Source organism: Diadema setosum, chromosome 5, assembly GCF_964275005.1.
Source record: "Diadema setosum chromosome 5, eeDiaSeto1, whole genome shotgun sequence".
NCBI classification, from domain to species: Eukaryota; Metazoa; Echinodermata; class Echinoidea; order Diadematoida; family Diadematidae; genus Diadema; species Diadema setosum.
Genome location: NC_092689.1, coordinates 3605923 through 3628354, shown reverse-complemented (window position 1 = coordinate 3628354; position 22432 = coordinate 3605923). Strand labels below are relative to the sequence as shown.

At 36.5% G+C, this 22432-nt stretch overlaps 1 protein-coding gene and 1 non-coding gene across 2 annotated transcripts in view; both read left to right on the top strand.

The window, feature by feature from the left end:
- The first annotated feature begins 3063 nt into the window (after window positions 1-3063).
- LOC140229365 (small nucleolar RNA U3) lies at window positions 3064-3281 on the top strand. The gene has a single exon (XR_011901290.1). It is a non-coding gene; the product is annotated as a small nucleolar RNA U3 (small nucleolar RNA).
- Window positions 3282-9459: 6178 nt separating this feature from the next.
- Window positions 9460-22432, top strand: part of LOC140228431 (uncharacterized) — a 33276-nt gene continuing 20303 nt past the window's right edge. The window contains exons 1-4 of the mRNA XM_072308649.1: window positions 9460-9467; window positions 10077-10277; window positions 12250-12375; window positions 19966-20048. Coding sequence (XP_072164750.1) covers window positions 9460-9467; window positions 10077-10277; window positions 12250-12375; window positions 19966-20048 — 418 coding nt within the window. The remainder of the gene's footprint in view (window positions 9468-10076; window positions 10278-12249; window positions 12376-19965; window positions 20049-22432) is intronic.

The following is a 22432-nucleotide window of genomic DNA, read 5'->3' as shown; positions in this document are numbered from 1 at the left end:
TTTTTTTTTTTTTTTTTTTTTGGTCGTTAGCTCATGAAACCCAGAAGTGCCCCCCCCCCCCCCGCCAATTTTCGAAACCGCTCCGCCGGCCCTGTTAGTATTGTCTCTAACGTCACAAGATATCTCTTGGAGATCAATATCACGTCAGGTTCCACATCCTTGAACTTGATGTGATATTGAAAAAGTGATGGAATATATACTTATTATTATTATTATCATTATTATTATTATTATTATTATTATTATTATTATTATTATTATTATAATCATTATGATTGTTATTATTACCATTACTATTATTATCATTATCATTATCATCATCATCATCATCATCATCATCATTATTAAAGCATGGACTTATACATACACATAATTATATTGATTGAGAGATATGTAAAAAAAAAAAAAAAAAAAAAAAAAAAGTGGGGTAGAGGACTTGTCGCAGCCTGGTAGGAAACCTGAATCTCCTGTAGGGCCTATTCCTTTTGGTATGAGATTGCCAATATCAAATGCTACACGTCACCTTTTCTACTTTTTCCACCTTTTTTTTTTTTTTTTGAGTTTAAGGGGGAAAAAAGATGGTTAAACAGAATTAAGTCACAGTTACTAAGGCCTGTATATTGTTATTTTCTTATTTTGTATGTGCGAGCGTTTGTGTGTGTCCTGTTTCTCGCTGTGTCTGTGTGTGCTAGACATTTTATGTTGGTCATCATTGACAATAACTTAATTTAATTCTGTTTTTATATCATTTTAGTTTTTACTGCATTAATTGAACGTGGTAAAGTACTGGATGTAATCCCAACAGATGCGTCATCAATTATGCATTACGCATAGAAACTTCAGAGCAGTTGTAGCTATTCAATTAAAATGAAATTTTATTTCCAATAACGTATGTCTGTTATCGTTACAGATTCAAAGGAAACAAAACGTACAATGTATTGCAACAATGAAATAATGTGCATATATATGGAACTAATAAGATTGTTCAAAACAATTGTGTTATTGGAAAAGAAGGACCAATAAAATGGTCACGTAAAAGACAAGCTTGTAGGAATTGCATGACAGCTATATCAGAGTGCAAAAGAAAATAATAAACGATGATCGGTATGTATATTCAATTGTTCTAGTTTTTCACTTTTTTTCTGATTTCTTTTCCTTTTTTTTTTTTGGGGGGGGGGGGGGAGCACTCCCACGTCTTTCTCTTCAGACATAAACATACAGCGTAAATCATCAACAACCTCTGTTTCTTCTTCGAGTTCCTCCTCTTTTTCTTCTACTTCCTTTTGTTCTTCACATATTCTCCTTCTTCTTCCTTTCTTTCTGTCCTTCTCCTTCTTCTTCTTCCTCCTCCTCCTCCTCGTCGTCCTCCTCCTCCTCGTCGTCCTCCTCCTCCTCCTCCTCCTCCTCCTTCTTCTTCTTCTTGTTTCTTCTTCCTTCTCTTCCTCCTTGTAAACACAATTCACTTACCAATTTGTGTGAAACTAATTTATCATTTTATGCACTTAGAAATACCGATATTGCCTGCTGCTGATGAGGTCTAATCAATCAGACAGCCCGCACAACATTTAATGTAATTTTGCACGCTTTTCAGTCCACTTTACGTAGAAAGGGCAAATTGGCACCACGTTCTATTTCGCTTTGATTAATGAAGTAAAATAAAATTTGGCAGAGGCGTCATTACAATCGGATCAAAATTTAAAACTAAAAAAGTTACTGAATTTAAAAAGAAAATATTTTAACCACTTACATCCTTTTTTATTGAACGAAAAGTATTATGCTTTAGGCTACCCTACTTGCACTAACTGAGGAATGCTGAAGATGAAGGTATCCTTAGTTGCTAAGGAACTTAAAAACCTTGGCTTTGTAACGAGGCATTGTGTATAAGATTACCATGGGAAATAATGAAATTGAGGAAACCGTCATCGCTGCCTGCGTTGTTACTACCAGTGCGGGGACCAGTGTCCCTTTTCACTGAAAGCTTCTGAAACTCACCAGAGAAAAACAAATCAACATTATTATAGTTGTGACGGAGAAACAAGGACTGCTGGCAGACGTTGCAATCGTTCACTTTGCTTTACTTTTTACGTAAACAAAAACAAACAAACAAACAACAACAACCAATTTGCATATTATATATATATATGTACATGTATGTATATATATATATATATATATATATATATATATATATATATATATATATATATATATATATATATATATATATTTATATACATAGTGAAAACTTTGAGCAAAGAAAATGGGTTTTCATCGGGATACGATGCTCAAAGTTTTCACTGTTTATTATTCGTTTCTGGTCTGTTTTCCCTTCTTTTTTTCAACATATATATATATATATATATATATATATATATATATATATATATATATATTATATAACCCTCAAATTTTACATATTTTATTTATGAGTCGGATTTTGATAAAACTTCTCTATAATTTCCTTCTTTAGATCAAAGTAAAGTTTAACATGGTGCAGAACTACATTTTCATTATAATCTTATGCCTTATGATTTTATTGTGCCAAGTACATTGTGGTATGATCTTGCACGGACCTTACAGAGAATCAAAGAAAACACGTACACTGTAAAACCAATTTATTACGGAGTATTCACTCCTCCTCCAACCACATGCCATATAACCACTCAAGACGGCTTTGGAGATGTATTAGCAAGAGCGCCCTCTATCGGCTGTGACCGCGGTCAACGGCACTGAGGTAGACTTTACAGACGAATGTTGCAAGAAGCAAAACTCCTGGTAAAAAAGGCTATCTCTCATGAATATGTATTACGTATGTATATTAGCTGTCGCTAATTTTTAAAGTATTTTGCCCTAAGTGTCTGATTCAACTTTCACCTGTTTCAACAACCAACCCTATTCATTTAGGAAATATTTATATTAATTTTGCCAATCACTCTACTCGTTCTCGAGTGATTCTAATAAGATTACAGCATCCTCAAGAATGATTTGCCACGCAAAATTTTGATAACCATTGAAACAATCAATAGTTAAATAGATATATATTATGTAATGTTGATAATTGGCAAGATCATACTTTTAGGGATCATTTCTATAGTATGCATCTCTCTTTTTTACCATAAAAAGAGTCCCACTGAAATGCCACGATGAGGAGCAGAAGCGTTTCCCTCTGAGCGCGAAGCGGACATCGAGTGATATCATTCCGATATCCTGCTCGTTGTCATTGATGACCGTTCCTCCTCTCCTTCGGGGGATGAGGAGGAGGGAAACGCAATCTGAGTGGTGTCTTTTTAATACTAAATGAAATGAAAGAGAAGTCGAAACAAGAAAGACAAATCTGGCCGGTCACCATCATATATATATTTTTGTTATTCATTTTTTATTTAACACATACCATCCAACGCTCAGTACACCACTGTCGCGTGTTCAGAGTCGTACTGAAGGGTTAGGAAATCAATTTCTCTTTAATCCTTTTTATCTTACTAGTATTGATTTCTGGAAGTATATTCATGCCCATACTATCATTTTTCTACCACATACATTGTATTTAATTGTTATACTCGTTATACTTACTTATCAAGTATAAATCAGACTGTGTATTTTCTTGCATGTGTCTGACGCCTATATGCCTTTGTACAATCATAGTAATTTCATGATTATAATAACTGGCATGCAGAAATACATTAGAAAGTGGACTGCATTCGATAAGTAGAATATAGTATTTAAAAAACAAGTAGTCCTGATGCGGTGCAATTACAATGTACTGAAATGTTTGGCATGTGTGTGTTTGCTGCCGACGAGGTTAAAAATTACAAATAGCACTACGGGTTTTGTTCGTTTGGTTGATTGGTTGGTTGTTGTTGTCTGTTTGTAAGGTGTTTGTTTTTTAGGGGGGAGGGGTCCACTATTTTCATCACAATTGGTGTTCTGTGACTTGACGCAAGCTTTAAATACCAGATTTACACTAAGTTTATTCTAACTGACGTGGTGCGTGTAATCTCATAATTTTGGATTTTTTTTTTTTTTTTTTGGGGGGGGACATGAAAATTGAAATTAGAGTTGACCCTATAACACAAAAATTCTAGACGATCGAAGTTACTGTAATACTGTCTCATTGTTGTCAAACCCTTTCTTTGTGCCATCATCATCTACTGGAAGCTATATCGGAGATGGACCGGTGCAACTGTAATCTAAAAACACAACAGCAAGTACTTTCAGTTGCTGTTTTCTCAGATCATTTTCCAACATAGAGGTGTAGGCCTATCATCATAGGACTATTGGTTGCAACCGTTTTATAATCCAATGACGAATTTTGTTTGGCGTTCCATAGAACTATGTCATAGGTTTTATTTGGGTAGCACGTAAGTTCACATCAATATTCATGACTGGCATATGCATATGCATATAAAATCCCAGAACGCAGAATTATGGTGAACATAGCGTGTGAGCAAGGTGTATGTAACAAAATTGTGTGTTGTAGTAGCCCAACATCTTGTCATAGGCATTTATTAAATCTATTCATTTTTCTTTTAGGAAATCAGAAACATCCTGACTCCAAAATATCTGCACAACAGAAACACACACACACACACACACACACACACACACACACACACACACACACACACACACACACACACAAAACACATTGAAGTAATTCACTCTTACAAAGTCAGACTGTAGGATGTGTGTGTATGTGTTATATGTGCATGTTTTTATTTATTCTTATTTTTCATTATAAATAAAACATGTGTATGTGTGCACGTGTCATGCTTGTAAGTGTGTAAGTATGTGCACATGATTTTGTGTCTGTGTACAGAGTATAATACTATAGGCCTATAGGTCTACGGTGAGTGTGGTAGCTTTCACTAATATCAAGGATTTCTTTCATATCACCTGTTTTTCCCCGTACTTTTGAATAGACCTGCGATGTTATGTTTGTATATTTGATTCTGTGCATTTATACGTTCAATTGGAGTGTATATTAATATGAGAGGAATGAAAAAAACAAAACTGAAAATTAAAATATTTGGCACATAAGAAGAATCTTTTTCATGTGGCTTTTTGTGTTCGGTTTTTATATCACAGCCATTGCACCTCGATCAAGCCCCATAGGCCTACAACTATACCCCCCTTATACACAGGATTATCCCCAAAATATTTTTAATTAAGAAATGGTTTTCAATTTCCCCAACAATCCAGAAACACGGTCCAGAACAGGGTTAGTTTCTCACCCTCCCCCCTAAAAAAACAAAACAAAAAAAAAAAACAAAAACAAAAAAAAAAACAAAAAAAAAAATCAAAATAGGGGTAAAGCGGTTTCTTGGTGTTTGACCCCATGTTTTGCTTCTTAGGGCTGGCCTTCTTTTCGCAAGCAAGTGCATCTTCTCTGGTATATTCAGCATGAGAAAGTCTCTAAAGATACTCTAAAGACATATTAGGCCCATTGTGGCATTCCTTCACGTTGAAATTAAGTGACAAACGGACGGGAACTGAGAATGAGAAAAAAAAAGTAGGGACAAAAGAACAGAAGAGAAATAGAAGAAGAAGCAAGAAGAACGAGAAATACTAGTATGAGAAGAAAGATTTTTTTTCTTGTTCGGGGCCGTCACTTCACGAGTCTCTCATCATGCATATTTATAAACTGTACCTTCGACCCATTTAATCACAGCCAAAATGTGGTTGACGAAATTGGGGTCGCGTGGAAAGGTAACACACCCGTACGAAAGAGAGGCACACACAGTCGGTGCACACACTGACTACTAGTACCTATTGCATGCGACGGCAAAACTCGGCCCTGATCAAAGAGGTTCTATGCCCTGATTCACCTCACAACCCGGGGGTGGTATTCTGTAAGCGCGATCCTTATTTCGATCCTAGGAGCGCGCGTAGGACAGAAAATAGGATACCCTTAGGACAGGCAAAATCGGTATTCTGTAAGCCTGTCCTAAGCCTATCCTAGGACAGTCATTTATGAATAATGAATATTAATGAGGAAAGACAGGACACGCCCGACGCAGTATCTATAAGCCAATCATGTGGCTAATTTTACGCAATGCGCGCCCAAGATCTACATTGCTGAAACACGCGCTTCACGCAGCTCTACTGTGCGAGGAGTTAAAAATGACATGATTGTCAGTCTAATTTTACAGTTAAGAATACAATTTTGATTATCAAAGCTTTAGCACGCACTTAGGCTGGCCCAACATAATAAATGTGACCTTACGATTTCCATTAATTTGCTTTTAAAGTTTTTGCAGAAATTTCGAACTTTTGGAGGATGTTGGGATAAACTGGGATATTATCACTGCATGCCAAAACTTCGCCCTTAATTCAAAGTTATTATAAAATATATAAGATTTTCTTAAATAAATATAAAAAAAAAATAATAATGATAGATGCACACACACACACACACACACACACACATGCGCTCACAATATTCTATGATTGATACGCTTGTAACTTGCTTATGGTTATTGTTTGTCCCACTTAAACCGAACCAATGTTCCACTTCTCCCAGGAAAAACAAAAAACAAAACAATGATAACACAAATACGACACGTGTAGGAATATAGCGTAGCAACCCGCTGTGTGGCTAGCATCAAAAGTCTTTGGGTCCGATATATGTGTGCCCCATTCTAAATATCAGAAAGTTATTCGAGAAACTTCATCAAATCACAATTTTGTCCGACTTAATTCACCCCGCTAGCTCTCCCCTATCTTTATGGTAGTATAGACTTACATGCAGGGCAATGATATCAGAATAAATAAAGGAGATTACTGATAGATTAAACAAAGATATAAACATGGAACTACTATAGCTCCATGAAATCCTTGTATAAACGGTTGCTGTTCGTTATTCCGAAGGTTCGCTATTCCGAAGCTTCGTTATTCCGAAGGTTCGTTAATTCGAAACACACAAATTCCCTATACCTAGAGGTTCGTTAATCCGAAAATGAAAAAGGGTTCGTTAATCCGAACATTTGTGGCGTTATTTCGAAGGTTCGTTATTCCGAAGATTTGTTAATTCGAAAATGAAATTCGGAATAACGAACCTTCGGAATAACGAGCTCAACCGTATAAACACGTAAGTTCACTACATTTTGAAAAAAAAAAAAATGTTAACCCATGCACATGGACTGTCACACACTACGTACGTCTTAAACCTTTTAGACCTTTTTTTTTTTTTGTTGTTTATTCGCTTGTCAGCTGAGGAAACCCAGAAATGGAAAGAGAGAGAGGAGCTGAGGACCTTTTTTTTTTTCCTTCTTCTTCTTCTTCTTGTTAGCTCATGAAACCCGGAAGTAGGCCCCCACGCTTTTAAAAACGTTCCGCCGGCCCTGCTTTATTCTTCACGCGACCTAGAAGCGCACTGCGTACGTTTCTTTTTCTTTGTTTACTAGATCTTCATAGCAACGACTTCGAGGGTCACGTAATGTGGGCGGCGAAGGTAGGCTACTTGCACTGCGTCCGCATGACGTTCGGGCCGACGTTGAGCATAATAATAATGATAACAACAATAATGACAATAATGATAATAATAATAATAATGATAATAATGATAAAATAATAATAATAATAATGATAATAATAATAATAATAATAATAATAATAACAATGACAATAATAATTATAATATTAATAATGGTAATAATAATAATCATTATTATCATTATTACAATATTAATATTATAATAATATCTTTTGTTGTTATTGTGTACATAATGTACTTTTGATTTATTTTGTGCCGAATAAAATGAAGTGTGAATTGAATTGAAAATGGCGAACAACAAACAACTACACAAAATGTAGTGAACTATACAATGCATTGATCTTTCCACATATCACATACTGCAATATCGTTTGGGGAAACTGTGGCTCAACTAAAATTAATCCAATTCTTACCCTCCAAAACGTGCTGTACGTTTGATTACCAATTCCCGTTACTTATCCCCATCCAATCCCCTATTTCGTCAACTAAAAACATTGAAAATTGAGGATCTTCACATCTTTCAAACTGCTGTTTTTATGTATAAATATACATTTAATTGTCTTCCAAAAATTTTTGATGGCTTTTTCACTCCAAATTCCACCGTTCATTCATATCCAACACGTCAGTCGTCCGATTACCATCTCGAAAACCCCAGAATCATTTTAGCTCAAAAATCATTAAAACATAATGGACCAGATATTTGGAATTCTTTACCATCACCTCATTTAAAACAATGTACGTCGTCGAACATTTTCAAACGAGAACTAAAAAACACCCTCATAATCCAGTATACTTCTGACACATAAATATTCATACCACCTGGTCAACAAACACCCTAAACAATGAGTTCAGGGCCATAACTGAAGTAACATTCACCTCATCACACTGATACACAAAATAACACTCAACGTACAAACCAAGATTCATCCCAACACAATGCACACCGCACTGCACCGCACGTCCTTCGCACAATTACTTCCCACTCAGTGAGTGGCAAGATTTTCTTTATGTATCTCTTTATTGTGCCCTTTGCACAATTACCCCCACTCAGTGAGTGGCAAGATTTTCTTTATGTATCTCTTTACCTGGGGCCATCTTCCTCGTCAAGCTTAGCTTATGATGATGGTCCCCGCATTTCATTTTTATCATTTCCTATTGCTTCCTTTCATATATGATATTCGTTCTTGAAAAAAAAAAAGAAAGAAAATGTATGTAAGATCCAAACGTTACGAATATTAGCTGTGTAAATGACTATATAAGTATTTTGTTGATTTGTTGATTTGTACTGATTTTGAAATGCAGAAATAAAAACTGAACTGAACTGAACTGAACTGAAATAAACACATACCAGCTAGATAAAGAATACAATTGTTTCGAACATTATAGACTGCAGTTTTAGAATCCTCAGTATGAGAGGAACAGATAACTCTGTTATACGATTCATGTATTCATTTTCTTGTTCATGAACATACAAAATAAGAGACGGCAGGTCGTCAGTAGGCCTACATACGCAATATAGCCCGGCGCAAAGCGCCAGAAAGATTGCCTAAAGGCTATCCTTATTTTTGCTCCTAAACTTGATCCTACTTTTGCTTACAGAATACCTCTTATCTTAAGATCTCATTAACATCTAATTACATCTAATTAACATATCAAGTTACGCCCCTATCCTAAACTGGGAGAGAAATAAGGATCGCTGACGTCACTATCCTATTTCTCCTCCTACGCGCGGTGTTACAGAATACCAATCGCGTATTTAGGAGCGAGAGCTGTCCTAGGATCCTTACAGAATACCACCCCGGAACTCGCGGTGCACGTACGCGCCCTGGAGCTGTGTTTTGGTCATGCAGCTAACGCGTATTTCTGAGTATCCTATAAGCAGTACACGTATTGACATCACAGCGACTAGCGTAAGGTCCACCTGTAATTCGTCACGAAACGCTTTTCATTTGAACACGACGAAAAAGATGTGCTGGTAAGTGAGTTTAAAGAATTGTGCGATTTGATTTGTGCCTTTTTGGGGGCGTTTGATAGTGCTGTAGTGTTATGGATGTGGTATATCACCACTTTTTACTTTGTCGGTTATCCCAACATTTTTACCCGTTTACCAGTGCTGGTCATCGATCACTGGCCTGGCTGGCTGGGACGGCCGACGGCGTAGTACCGACGGAACCAGCCAGCCAAACCTTCTGCTCCAGGCGGGGCTGTAGCGGCATCACACTTTCGCGAACACCCACCGCGCAGGGCGACCATTCACGGCTATAGCTAGCAACCTGTTGCTCTGGTTTTACTTCTTCTTTTTGGTTCAGTGTGCCTCCATCAAACTTGAGGATTCTTGCTAACTTTGATTGGATGTGTGTGCGTGTGAAACACAGTGGTTGAGGTGCCCACATACTGTATAGTGTAGGTGCATGGTGCAGAGTGGTTCTATGTGATGGTGATTCAGGCAGCATCTCATTTCTCCCCCCCCCCCCCTTTTTTTTTGCATTATACGCATATTTGTACAAGTTGATCCTGGTCATTTTGTATGTTTTAGCAGTTATTCTTCATGCTGACAGTGAAATCTTATGTTTCTTTGAACCAGCTGCCTTTGTGTGTTGAAGTCTAGACAGAAAAATCTGTCTGTCTGGAGGAGACTTTTATCATTTGTCGACTTTATCGGCTCTCATCTGGCTGTCACAGAGGCGGGGCTGTGCCGCCGCTACAACCCCGCCTCCATGAAGCCAGATGCAGTCTCCGCGGAACATGACCCAAACGACCAGATACAGACTAATCTTTCAGTCAAGTTGAAGACATGACTTTGCTCTCTCCACTAAATTCCTTACATGTTTACATTAATGAAAAATAGTTGATAGTCGTTTATCTACGTGTACCATACCAGGAAGAATGCAAGAGGAAAGTGAGTGATATATGTGTGACTTTCAGTACCGGTACACTTGAATGATACTTGCGGAATTCGCCTAACATTCAGGGAAAACCACAATGCACACAAGGGCCTAAATGTTTTTACTGCAATGTAAGGACTAGGTTATTTAACATGAGATGTCATATGCCATATTTAAGGTTGATATAAAGAAGCGATACAAAGACCGTAACTTTAACTGAGAAAATGCATCATGTTTAATTAAAGATATTGACTGTATACAAGTACTTGTTTACTTGTCTTGTGGTTGTCCATGAATCTTGAATTTTATATGAGACTGGGAGTAGAGATAGTCAATACATCCAGTAAAATTCAATTAATCTTTGCTGCAAATATAATTTACTAAATAGGTGTACAGTTATTGAAGAAGAATAAATAGAAGAGCCAAATCTCTGGCTACTCTGTCACGTAAACATTATTTTGTTGTTGTTTTTTCTATGTGTACAGTATGAAACAAGAATATTGAGCCCAAAATGTGCACAGATGAAGCACCACCTGACTTACACACTTGTATAAATGGGCAATTTTGTTAGATTACATACTGCAGAGGAATCTATTTTTCTACATTCATCATTATATGACATTATACAGGAAAGTATTAATAGTTCCTTGTATTAGTATGATTTTAAGAAACTCCATAAGGGCATTAGCCATATTGAGAGTTAATAGTTGCTAACATGGGCTGAAGAATACCATACAATATGTGTTATAGAATGGGTAGCGAGAATCCTGCAATCTCATTGGTTGAGAGCTATGTGTTGATTTTACTGGCCGCACGCTGTGTCACAGTGGTAAACATGTTATCGCGCACTTGTAGCAAGAGTACGCATACTTGTAACAAAGGTTCGTGCACTAAGCAAGCGTTTGCGCACTCAGTACGAGACGCCTATTGGCTAAAACAACCATGCATCAGTTTTTACTGATGCATGGTACTGATGCATGGTTCTGAAGAGAAACCATGCATTCAGTAAAAACTAAGGCATGGTTTTCGAGCTCTCGTCTATGCCAAGCCAAAAGGAAATGCATCCAGTAATTTTGTAATCGGGTAACACGATAAAAAAATGGGTTTTTGGCAAGAAAATTACCCATTCTACAAATCAGATGACGCACATGTCTTTTCGTGCGTCGGTCGGAATATAGTGTGTATGCGGTAACTGTGGAATTTAGCCTAAACCCACTCGGCTTCACCTCGTGGGTTAAGCATTCCATAGTTACCTTATGCACACAAGTCCGACTGACGCACTCAGACCTGTGGTGCGTCATTTGTATACGTAGAAGCAAAAGCTGGGCTTTGGGTTCTCCCTGTGAGAGCATCTCAGTAAAATAAGTAGTAAAATGTACAAAAGTTTGTACACAGTTTTTGAGTACAGAAATTCTTTATAATTCATCGCAAATGCACATATGTAATGTGTGTCTGTATAATAGTACCCCATACCTTGATAATTTGTTTGCCTTTATTTTTTAAGTATTCCTCATCTATTTAAATATTATTCTTCTAATGACCATTTTCTTTGTAATTGAACTGGGATGAATTTCAGCAGAAAGTACTTTGATATAAAGTTCATTTGGATCTAGTGTTCCCTATCTCTTTGCCAAAGGTTGATGTAGAAGCAAGGCATTGCCAGCACAAACTATCACTGTCATGTTTTTCTTGTCATAGTACCAACAGTCCTTGTTTTCACATCACAATCTTGATTTCCTTAATAAATGTGAATTGATATGTTTCAAGTCTGTATTTTCAGAGAAAATGAGTATGGTATCTTTTTTGATCAAAAACTTAATTTGATTCTAGTCTTTCATGACATTTACTTTATTTCCCCCCTCCCCCTCACAGATTTTACTTCAGGAGATCGAAAAAGAAGCAACGCATCACCATCATGGACTTTGGTTCCTCCCACGTCTTCACCCAAGCAGACTCCGACACGGAGGAGCTCATCACTGCTGAGGATCTTGAATCCCCGTGAGTTTAGTACTGTATACGCCAAATATTTCGTGAGCTTTTATTTTCGCGAATGTCGCGAGTCAGGTGCTATTCGCGAAATTAAAGACAAACGAAACTATTGACTCTGATCCTGATGTGAATGTGATGTACGCATTTCACATTTCTCCGTTCAGTACAGGACCCCACGATCATTAACTCTTTATGTGCCACGTTCGCACATCCAACTCAGTCGACGGCGTGCCAACTTTGCATATTCTGCTCAACAAACAAAGCCGCCAAAACCGATCGATAAATCGCTAATCCCGCGGTACAATCAAAGCGTTTCTCGCGCTTTTGTTCCTCTCACATACGGCTTGCATTCTATGTGGTGATTGATTATCAAGCGTTGTTCCCAATTAGATTTGCGTGTACATTCTAAGTTTCTGTCATTATTTTAACTATTTTATGTGCAAAAGTCATGCCTTTACAGTAATGTAGCATTTGGTAATTCAAAAGAAAAATTGAAAATAGAATTGTTATACATTGTATATAATGGAAGCAAAGTTTGGCATTCCTCTTTAACTTTGCTCACTATTATGTCCAGCTTAACAGAAATTTGTAGTAGTTATACAGATTGGAAAAACAGAATTCTTTTTCAAAGCATGACTACTTTCGTGTCTCAGAATAACGTGGCACACAGGGGGTTTCTACCATGGCACATAAAGAGTTATTGTAACCTCTCGCAAAATCATTGGGAAGTCCTGATCTGCAAAAATTTAGACTCGCTAGATATATGGCATATCACAGTTATTAGGTGATCCGAGTATCCTCTCGGATCACCTTCTGTATCTGTACTGATTCTTTGTTCTTCTTCTTCTTCTTTTTCTTCTTCTTTCTCCGCAAAAGTTGTGTATCGGTTAGCTCAGAAAGTGTTCTTCCTATCAATTTCAAACTTATACCATATATGTATCATGTCCCAAAGACGACGGGTCTAATAAAATCATAGTGATCAGTCGACCGTGACGTCACTATGACGTCATTATATGAAAACACATTCTCAATCATATCTCATCAATGGAATGGAATTTTTCAATGAAATTTACGTCATATATATTTAAAAGTAAGTGCATTCTACTCATATTCTCAAAATTCATATTTATCCTTAAAGCGTGCGCGTACGCGCGCGTGGAAATATTTGTATGCTCAAATCGAGCTCAAATTTTTTTGCATACGTTTCAGACGATTTGCAGCATTTTTTGAAAAATTGAAAAAAATTGGACGGGCGCGTACGCGCGCGTACATATACGCACGCACAGCTCTTATGCAATGGCAATTTCCCGTTTTTTTACTCTTATCGGATGCCTGAAATGTCAAGGAATATTTCTACCAAGTTTCAAGTCACTCCGATTCAATATGACGTAATACGGGCCCGTCAAAGTTGAAATTCCGCGCGCGTCAATGGCGATATACAGTGCAACTATGCCAAAAAACCGCCAATTTTGAATCCAATTTTACTCGTCAGGATGGACGGTTACCCACAATTTTCGTTACATATTCTGAAAGCTGATGAGTTGTACATATCATTTCATGTGTTGGCGATGCTGGAAAAGTGATTAAACGATATCAAATTTCTTAATAAAATAAAAGAAGTAAATTTTCAAAATTACATCATCAAATTTCAAGTTCACTCGAGCGTATCTCACTTATCCTTTGTCAATTTTTACCCAGATTTCAGTATGTTGTAGCTTATTAAATGTTCTTTCATTAATGTAATAACAACATTTTGATTAGATGACGGTATCACCTAGTAAAAATGGATTGAAAGTAATCTTGTCAAATTTAACCAGTTTACGTGTTATCTCTATGGGAGTGTAGTTTTTCTGGAAATGAAAATTGACATGACTATCTTTATCGACCACTAGCTCACTTATGCTTCGGTGAATTTCTCTAAGATTTTAGTATGTTGTAGCTGAGACGTAGGGCTATCTTTAATGTGCCATTCATTTTTTCATATGTTGTCGGGATCAAGTGAAAAAACTTGGTTGAAATTAAAGCTTATCTTCGATGTATTGAAATATTTCTTTCTTTCTGCAACTTTCTGTGTAATAACTCAAGAAAAACATACCCTATCACCACCATATTTTGCATATATTTAGTTCATGTCACGAACATTATTTCACAAAATAACAACTACTTGATCAGACGCCATCTTGGGTATGTAAATTAGGGTCAAAGGTCATAAATGTTTCATCTTGTATCTTGGTAAATATATGTCCTATCTTTCTCATATTTTGCACACGTAAAGACCATGTTAGAAGGATCATTTCACAAAATAACCACTAATTGCTCAGATGCCATCTTGGGTGTGCAAAGTGGGGTCAAAGGTCATATGTACTTCTTTCTCAATCTTCGCTATTACGTGTTATCTCTATGGGTGGGAGTTTTTCTAGATGTGAAAATTGACATGACTATCTTTATCAAGCACTATCTCACTTATGATTTAGTGAATTTCTCCTAGATTTTAATATGTTGTAGCTGAAACTTTGTGCTATCATATAAGTGCCCTTGTTTTTTCACACGATGTCGGTATCATGTCAAAATATTTGGTTGAAATTAAAACTCATCAACGATGTATTGAAATATTTCTTTCTTTGCGCAATTTTCTTAGCAAAAACTCAAGAAAAACATGCTCTATCACCACCATATTTTGCACATGTTTAGTTCATGTCACCTACATTATTTCATAAAATAACGACTTCTTGATCAGAAGCCATCTTGGGTATGTAAATAAGGGTCAAAGGCCATAACTGTTTCATCTTGTATCTTGGTGAATACCTGTCCTATCTTTCCCATATTTTGCACACTTATAGACGATGTCGCAAGAATCATTTCACAAATTAACCACTTTTTCCTCAGGTGCCATCTTGGGAGTGTAAAGGTGGGTCAAAGGTCATATGTATTTCTTGCTGTATCTTCGTTATCTAGTGTATACAGAATTTAGTACCAAGGATGGCAGATATGACTCCCTTTTCTAAATGAGAATCCAAACATCACACAGCCAATGTCCCTTAACACAGATGAAACCTGTATGGTCATGCCTATTTTGGGATCAGGACTCAAATCATTGATTTTCGAAAAGATCGGATCACCTAATTTGTCAGTGTTGACAAATTCCGAGTCTAGTATTTCATTTGACACCCTCTCAATGTGTAAATATGGCAATAAGGAAGTCACTTCAGTGACATGTAAAATGAGCAGGGAAGTATGGACAAGTTCTAGTTTTAAAAAAATAATAATAAGTGTTAGGAAAGGTTGAAAAATAGAAAAGAACGTTTGGACTGTTTATTTGAATGTTTGGTATAATATCAATTCACAGTGCCTCCTTGGATTGGTTTTGTACAGGAAAAGGATGAAAATGTGACACCACTAACTTCAATAAGATCTTTCCATAAGTACATGTACAAGTGTATTGTACATAAATGTATGTGGTAAGTACTGAGTAATTGTCACAGAGATTATATTTCCACGAAAATAAAGGACCCACAGGTGATCCTCCGTTTCACGCAAGAACAACAACACATCTTCAGCACAATGCATGCAGTATCTCAAGTCAGTATAATGATGGGCAGTTCTTTTTCCATTTAATCCACATATTTGCCTCGCTTGCTGTGCTACAGAACACAATCGTTCTAAAATGACAATTCATTTGCCGCAACTCTGTGCATTTGCTGAAATTTATCTTTTGTTTTGAACACTGCCTGAGAGTTTCATTTGGAGGAAGTTTCTCTTTTGGCGAAGGGTCTTCTTTTGGGGGGTTATATGACTTGCATCTTGTATTATATGTAAACTATCCCTTGCTCTCTTGTGAACATCTCAGTTTTGGTTGTGAATCTGATGAGAAAAAAACCAACGTGTACATGTATTCCGAGAAGGCTTGGACACTTGGTAGTATCACATTACATCACATGGTTGTCTTTCACTGGTCAAGTGTAACATCAGCCTAATATGAAAGTGGTTCATATGTCTAACCATCAGTTGATATACAAAGCCCTAGATAACCACATGCTAGTGGTCAGATGCTGTGTCTTTTTTTTTTAAATAGTTTTTTACTCTTCATTGTCGGTGGAATTAACATTCCTCTTTTATTTGAGCTCTATTTTGATCATGATATACCTTTTAATATATGAAAAATGTGGCAAAAGCCTTAAAAAAAAAAATTATTTATGATGCTTGAATTAGCATCGCATTTAACTAGAAATAGTATCCCATAATTTAATGTTTCTGTGTAAGATTGTCAATTATTGTAATTTGTATTTTTAATTTTCTGCAAATTTGAATAATTTAATCAGTCACACCCATTCTCCAATATATGTGGGAAAAAAGTGTCAATTTGATAATGCCATGACAACAATTTTTCAGGCAAAATTCCTTCAGGACTAGATGAATTACAGCAAAAGTGAAAGCTCCAAGATACTTAAGGAAATTAAATATGTACTTGTGCCTATCACTCCTGTATATATATTTGAAGGGGGTTATGAGTTAGCATGACCTGGGTTTTTCTATAAGTACGTGTATGTTTTCACTTTCTTATGCTTACCAGGGGCCCGTTTCATAAAACTTGTCATCAGTGACAACTTGTCATAGATGTGACAAGCTACTGAACTCCTTGCATCTGATTGGCTGAGAGCAAATTTGTCATAGAAATGTGGCAGTTGTCACTGATGACAAGTTTTATGAAATGGGCCCCTGCTTGTCTTTTCAACATATCATTTTCGTTTTCATGAACACTGTCATTGTATCTTTTATTTTCATTATCCTCATTACATACAGATTGTGATGGTAATTACTGTAAGTGTATTTATTGGTGCAATCAGGCATAGTATCTGTAGCAGTTGTAGTGTATTGTCATAATTCAATCAAGTACTGTTTGTGCACAGATAGTTTACTGAAATCAAAAGGGTTTTGATCATGGCGAGAAAGTTTGCCTAAAGTTCATGTTGTTACACAGTGATGGCTACATAAATTATAGTCCCTTGCAACATGATTGACCTGAGATGTTGACTCCTACCGTTACTAAATGAATCAGCTGCATGGTTGATTCCTTAAAATATCATCTTTACAATGAGAAAATTGATTTTTGATCTACAGTACCTATGATTGATGTCCAGTAGCAATGTTGGTGTTTTAGGTTGTGATGCAAACACGCAAACTCCCTTCATTAAAAATGACTCAGTCAGAATCACGTGCACTGTTCTCCTGACGGTGAGGCCGGCCCGCAATACAATATGCATGTCAAATCTTTATCAAATATTAACTATTGCCATCTGCAGCGTTCTTTCAGGACATGATATTTGTAGAGCAAACATCTTGTTATTATCTCATGACATCCACACCCAAGTAGCCCAGAAAATCTGCTACCAACACACACATGGCACCATGTCAAATGCAATACTCAACTGCATTTGTCCAAGACCTATGTAATTTATCAAAAGTGAAGAGTTGTCCCTCCACCCTCTCTTTTATTTCATGAAGATAAAATCACACTTTTCCTCTTTTTAGACCAGTTGAGACTTTGGAAATATTCTCCTCTGAAGTTTAACCTTCAAATCATTTCCACTTCATCGATCAAGTGTGATGTGCCATGAACCACAAAGTCAGAGTAAAAAAAATGGGCTAGTAAGAGTGGTATTGAAATTTAAATGATAATAAGTAAGAATTTTGTAGAATTTCAAATAATCAATGGAATATAATGTCCTTAACACGGAAGTGTTCTTGAGTTGTGCTGATTTACCAGTGATATTATGCCAAATATTTTGCAGGGTGTTTATTTTCATGAATTTTGCAAGTTGGGTGCTATCTGCATATTTTACAACATGCAAAAATATTACAATGTAAGTCTAATCCCAACATTTATGCGATGTATGCATTTGTCCGTTCATTACTGTACTGCACGATCATGAATTGACCACTTGTGAAATTGTTAGGAATTCTTGATTCGCAAAAATACATAACATTTGCTAAATGGTATGGCTTTATAACTTACAGTTATTGAGATGATGGGTAATAATGATTGAATAACTTTGAATTAATTTCATAATCACATACAAGCCAGTGAAAGAGATGTGAATCAAACAGCATTGCCTTGTCTGAATTGCATACATACAGTACATTGTAGTACAAGTACTGTAGAACTTTGTGGCCATATGTCACACTTATGGTTATGGTACATTTTGTGATTTTTTTCATGAAATGATTCGGCACCCCATACACCAGCATACTATTGTAAGCCGGGGTACAGTGTAGTGTAGCACCATCTCGTGTTCATTGTCATGGGGATACAGTTGTGCAATGATCAGCATCATCAGCGCCGGTATACTATAAATCGGCGCAGTAATAACGATCCAAATGCCTATATTCCTTCCATGTCAACTTTTAAACAGTGAAGATTACAACAGAGTATGTAAATGAGAGGAAAAAAAAATCATTAGCATGCATTTATTGTCGCATAATAACAAACAAGAACACATTTTTGTGCAAAATATTACAAAAGTTATTTTTACACATTTTTGGTAACCCAGAGTACAACACTGACAAAAAAATAAATAATTCAACAAAATGGTGATTTTTCATTTGATATCCCAGGGCACCAAATATGGCATCAAATGTTCATCTTACATGTTAATCAGTTGGGACAAGAAAAAGCAAGCTTTCTCGTCCTTGAGGAAAATCTTTAGTTCTCTAGTTGTTCATGAAATTCCAACTTATTAACTAGTTAAACTCTCTTTTTTTTTTCAACTGTAGTAGGCTAGTTATGTTGTAAGTGATCGGTTATGAGTGATCAATATTCCATGAAGAAACATGAAACTTCCAGAGCTTTGTGATTTCATGTCTAATTTTTATGAAGTTTTTTCTCATCTGGTTTATTTATTTTTTTTTAATTCTTCAAATGGGACGAGAACATAGTGTGAAATTGCACTTGAAGTAATCAATGTGATTGTCCTATGTATCCATAGAACACACTTTGGCATTTTGGGTTATGTTTTGCAGATTCTGTGTAGATGTATTTGAACCTGATAGTTTTTAATTTTACATGGTGAAGATTAAAGTTTTGTAGTCCAGTTCTGGTATAGTTCTCTAACATTATCTCTAACAGCTATCACATTGCATACATACATGTACATCAGTCACCAGTTGGGTAAATGTGGTAACAGTGTAGTTCAATCGTGGAACATGTTGATATGTTAACCCATAGGCATAATATTTGGTTATGTTCTCATGTGAGATAAACATGGTCTTAAATGGCCAACAATACTAAGGATATACAATGTACAACATTTTTAGCAGTGATACATGTGGCACACTTGACAGAATTTAAATGGTTGTATACTGTACAATGGAGAAAATAAGGATGACCAACAACTCCCAGTGTATAAACATGGCGGTAGAAAAGACTGGTATGAATGTGTAAGAGTGATGTGTTAAAGCATGGAGACATGTACCTCCGCGTTTAAAGCAAGCAATGTTATTCTGTTGTCTTTAGAGAGCTTTCCAAAGTGTAATTCTACACCATGCTTAAGTCGACATCAAGTTGTTGTTATAGTTCTTCATTCTGGACCATATCCTGCACAGGTATGGTGTCTACCAACCACTCGGTGTCTACCAACCACTTGGTGTGGCAGCGCCAGGACCTAGCACTGTTTCTCAACCGGAAGGTACCTTCATCTGTCTGTCTGTTTGTTTGTTTGTTTGTTTTTTGTCACCTTGCAGTCTTTTTCATCGATATTTGGTATCACTAATTCTTCTGATGAATTTGCATCTATCCAAAATGCTCTACCAGTACCAATAATTACTGTATTGATGTGAGTTTCTGACCATCCACCCTTATTGTCCCATTTGTTGTGTCAATAACCATCTACATGCAGCATTTTATCCCAAGAATTTCTCTACTTTCCTTCAGGAAGGCATTCTTTCCCTCTTGGGTTTCCCAAAGTGAGAGTAAGATTTAGAATCTCTTCTTGCCCTTCTGCATGGCATTGTGTCGATTTGCAAGTGCGCAGATTTCTTCTCTGTTCTTACATGTCTGTTTTCAGTCATTCATTTTCTAACCATATGATATTGAGTATGATCTATTCATTCAAGGAAAAATAAATATACCTATGCATGTGTTAACAAGTCTCATCATTTTTGGAAAAAGTGGAAGCATGGAAGTTTTTGCAAAGGTACTGATAGGAGTGCTCCTTTGCCATCAGAAATAATTTTGATAACCCAATAGACCACAGACAGAAATCATTTCATGTGGTAGAGTACTCTGCGGAACAAAAGTGTGGTCAGTGATCAAGCAATGGAAAACAAAATTGTGAGTGTGCCTGAAAAATTTGCAAGGCAGGGGATACTTTACAAACTTTTCTGTGGCCAAACTATGTCGAGCAGTGAATGAGTACAGATTGTCCAGGAAAACCCACCAGTGAGACAATCAAAAACAGGAAAGAAACAATTTAAGCACTGTTGCTACTTTTTTTTTTCCCTTTTGCAAAGAAAAGTTACAACATAAATTGCATTTAAGGCAACCAACCAACAGGTTGATCTTACACACCATTTCCTGGCAATTGTAAACTAATGAAATAATACTTCCTGAAATTTAATGCAGGATACCCTCTCGACATTTCAGATTTATTACTTTTTTTTTTAGCGTCCATTCAAGCTGCATGTCCTGCAATGCTATACTGTGCAAACAGTATGCAAGATGGCTGATACCGTGTATTCTATTTTGCATTACCCTATTAACTCACAAGGCACCTTCCACAACACCAGCAGATGATATGACTCCTAAGTGAAGGGTGTGTCCTTGTACAGTACCTCTCATGACCTTTAACCATCCCCTCCTCCCATTCTCCTGTTGGTGTTTTGAATGCATCCCCTGACCATACCATTTTAAAAACTAAAAGGGCATTAGTGCTGTGTGTGAGTCATGGAATTTCGTGCCCAAGTGTTTATTCAATTGATACATTAAACAGTGTATGTATGCATGTGTACATGTATTCTAATATTATGTGGAACATTATTCTGACTCCCATCTTTTTAATGTTCTGTTCACCGTCAAACCTGTCTTCATCATTCTTCTCCATGGGTACTCCATCCGTACTCTCTTCTCCAACCTCTATGTGTAATTCCCATCTCTCTCGCTCTGGGAACAACAGACAACTATAACCATCTTCAGGGCTATCAAGGTGCAAGTGGTGAGCCAGCTCTTAGTATAAGATTCATTCTCTTACAGGGAAAAAGAAAAAAAAAGGAATGGAGTTCTACAAGCCATACAGGAACAATTTGTTATAATATCTAGTTATTTATTTTATGTATTCATTTATTTTTCTTTCTTTTTTTTTTTTCTTTTTTTTTTTTTGCCGAGAAAGACAATCTCTTCTTGGGGGAGACTGTTGTCCAGCTTGCATTCAGATTTATGAACGTGAGAAAGATGAATAGTAATCATATTCTAGCTTAGATATTTTACAAGTGAAGTGTTTTGTTTTGGAGGGTTTTAGGAACTGAAAGCTTGCAGTGTACATTCATATGAGGTTGCATTCAGGTTGGCACTTGATGTCTGAGTCTCTATGCCACAGAATGTACTTGAAAATCGTGGGTTGGACTCGAATGTGAAAGAGGATATTCACTCTTTGATTGTAGCGATTGCTTTGTTGGCGTCTAATATCTAATAGTGTTTGTATGTTTGTATCAATTTGGTTATTGGCTAGTTAAGCTCTTAAGATTAAGTGCTGCTCAAGTGCTAAGTTTTGAAATGTGGCGGGCACACCTGTGAGTTTATGAACAAATCCAAGTGCTCCAAAGTGCTCCAACATTTACTTTTTTCTTTCCTTTTTTTGAAACACTGTTTCTGGTCCTCCAAGGTTAAATGGTATCACATCTAAACACTTGTAAGCAGTTGTGGGAAGGGACCAATTGCTAAAGGTTGATTTTAATGCAGGGTAGTCACTATCTGATTTACATACAGTTTGCTGATAGGTGTCTGGGGAATCCCAATCAAATTGATATCCCCCCCCCCCCCCCACACACACACAGGTGTCTATGGTATATCATAGTT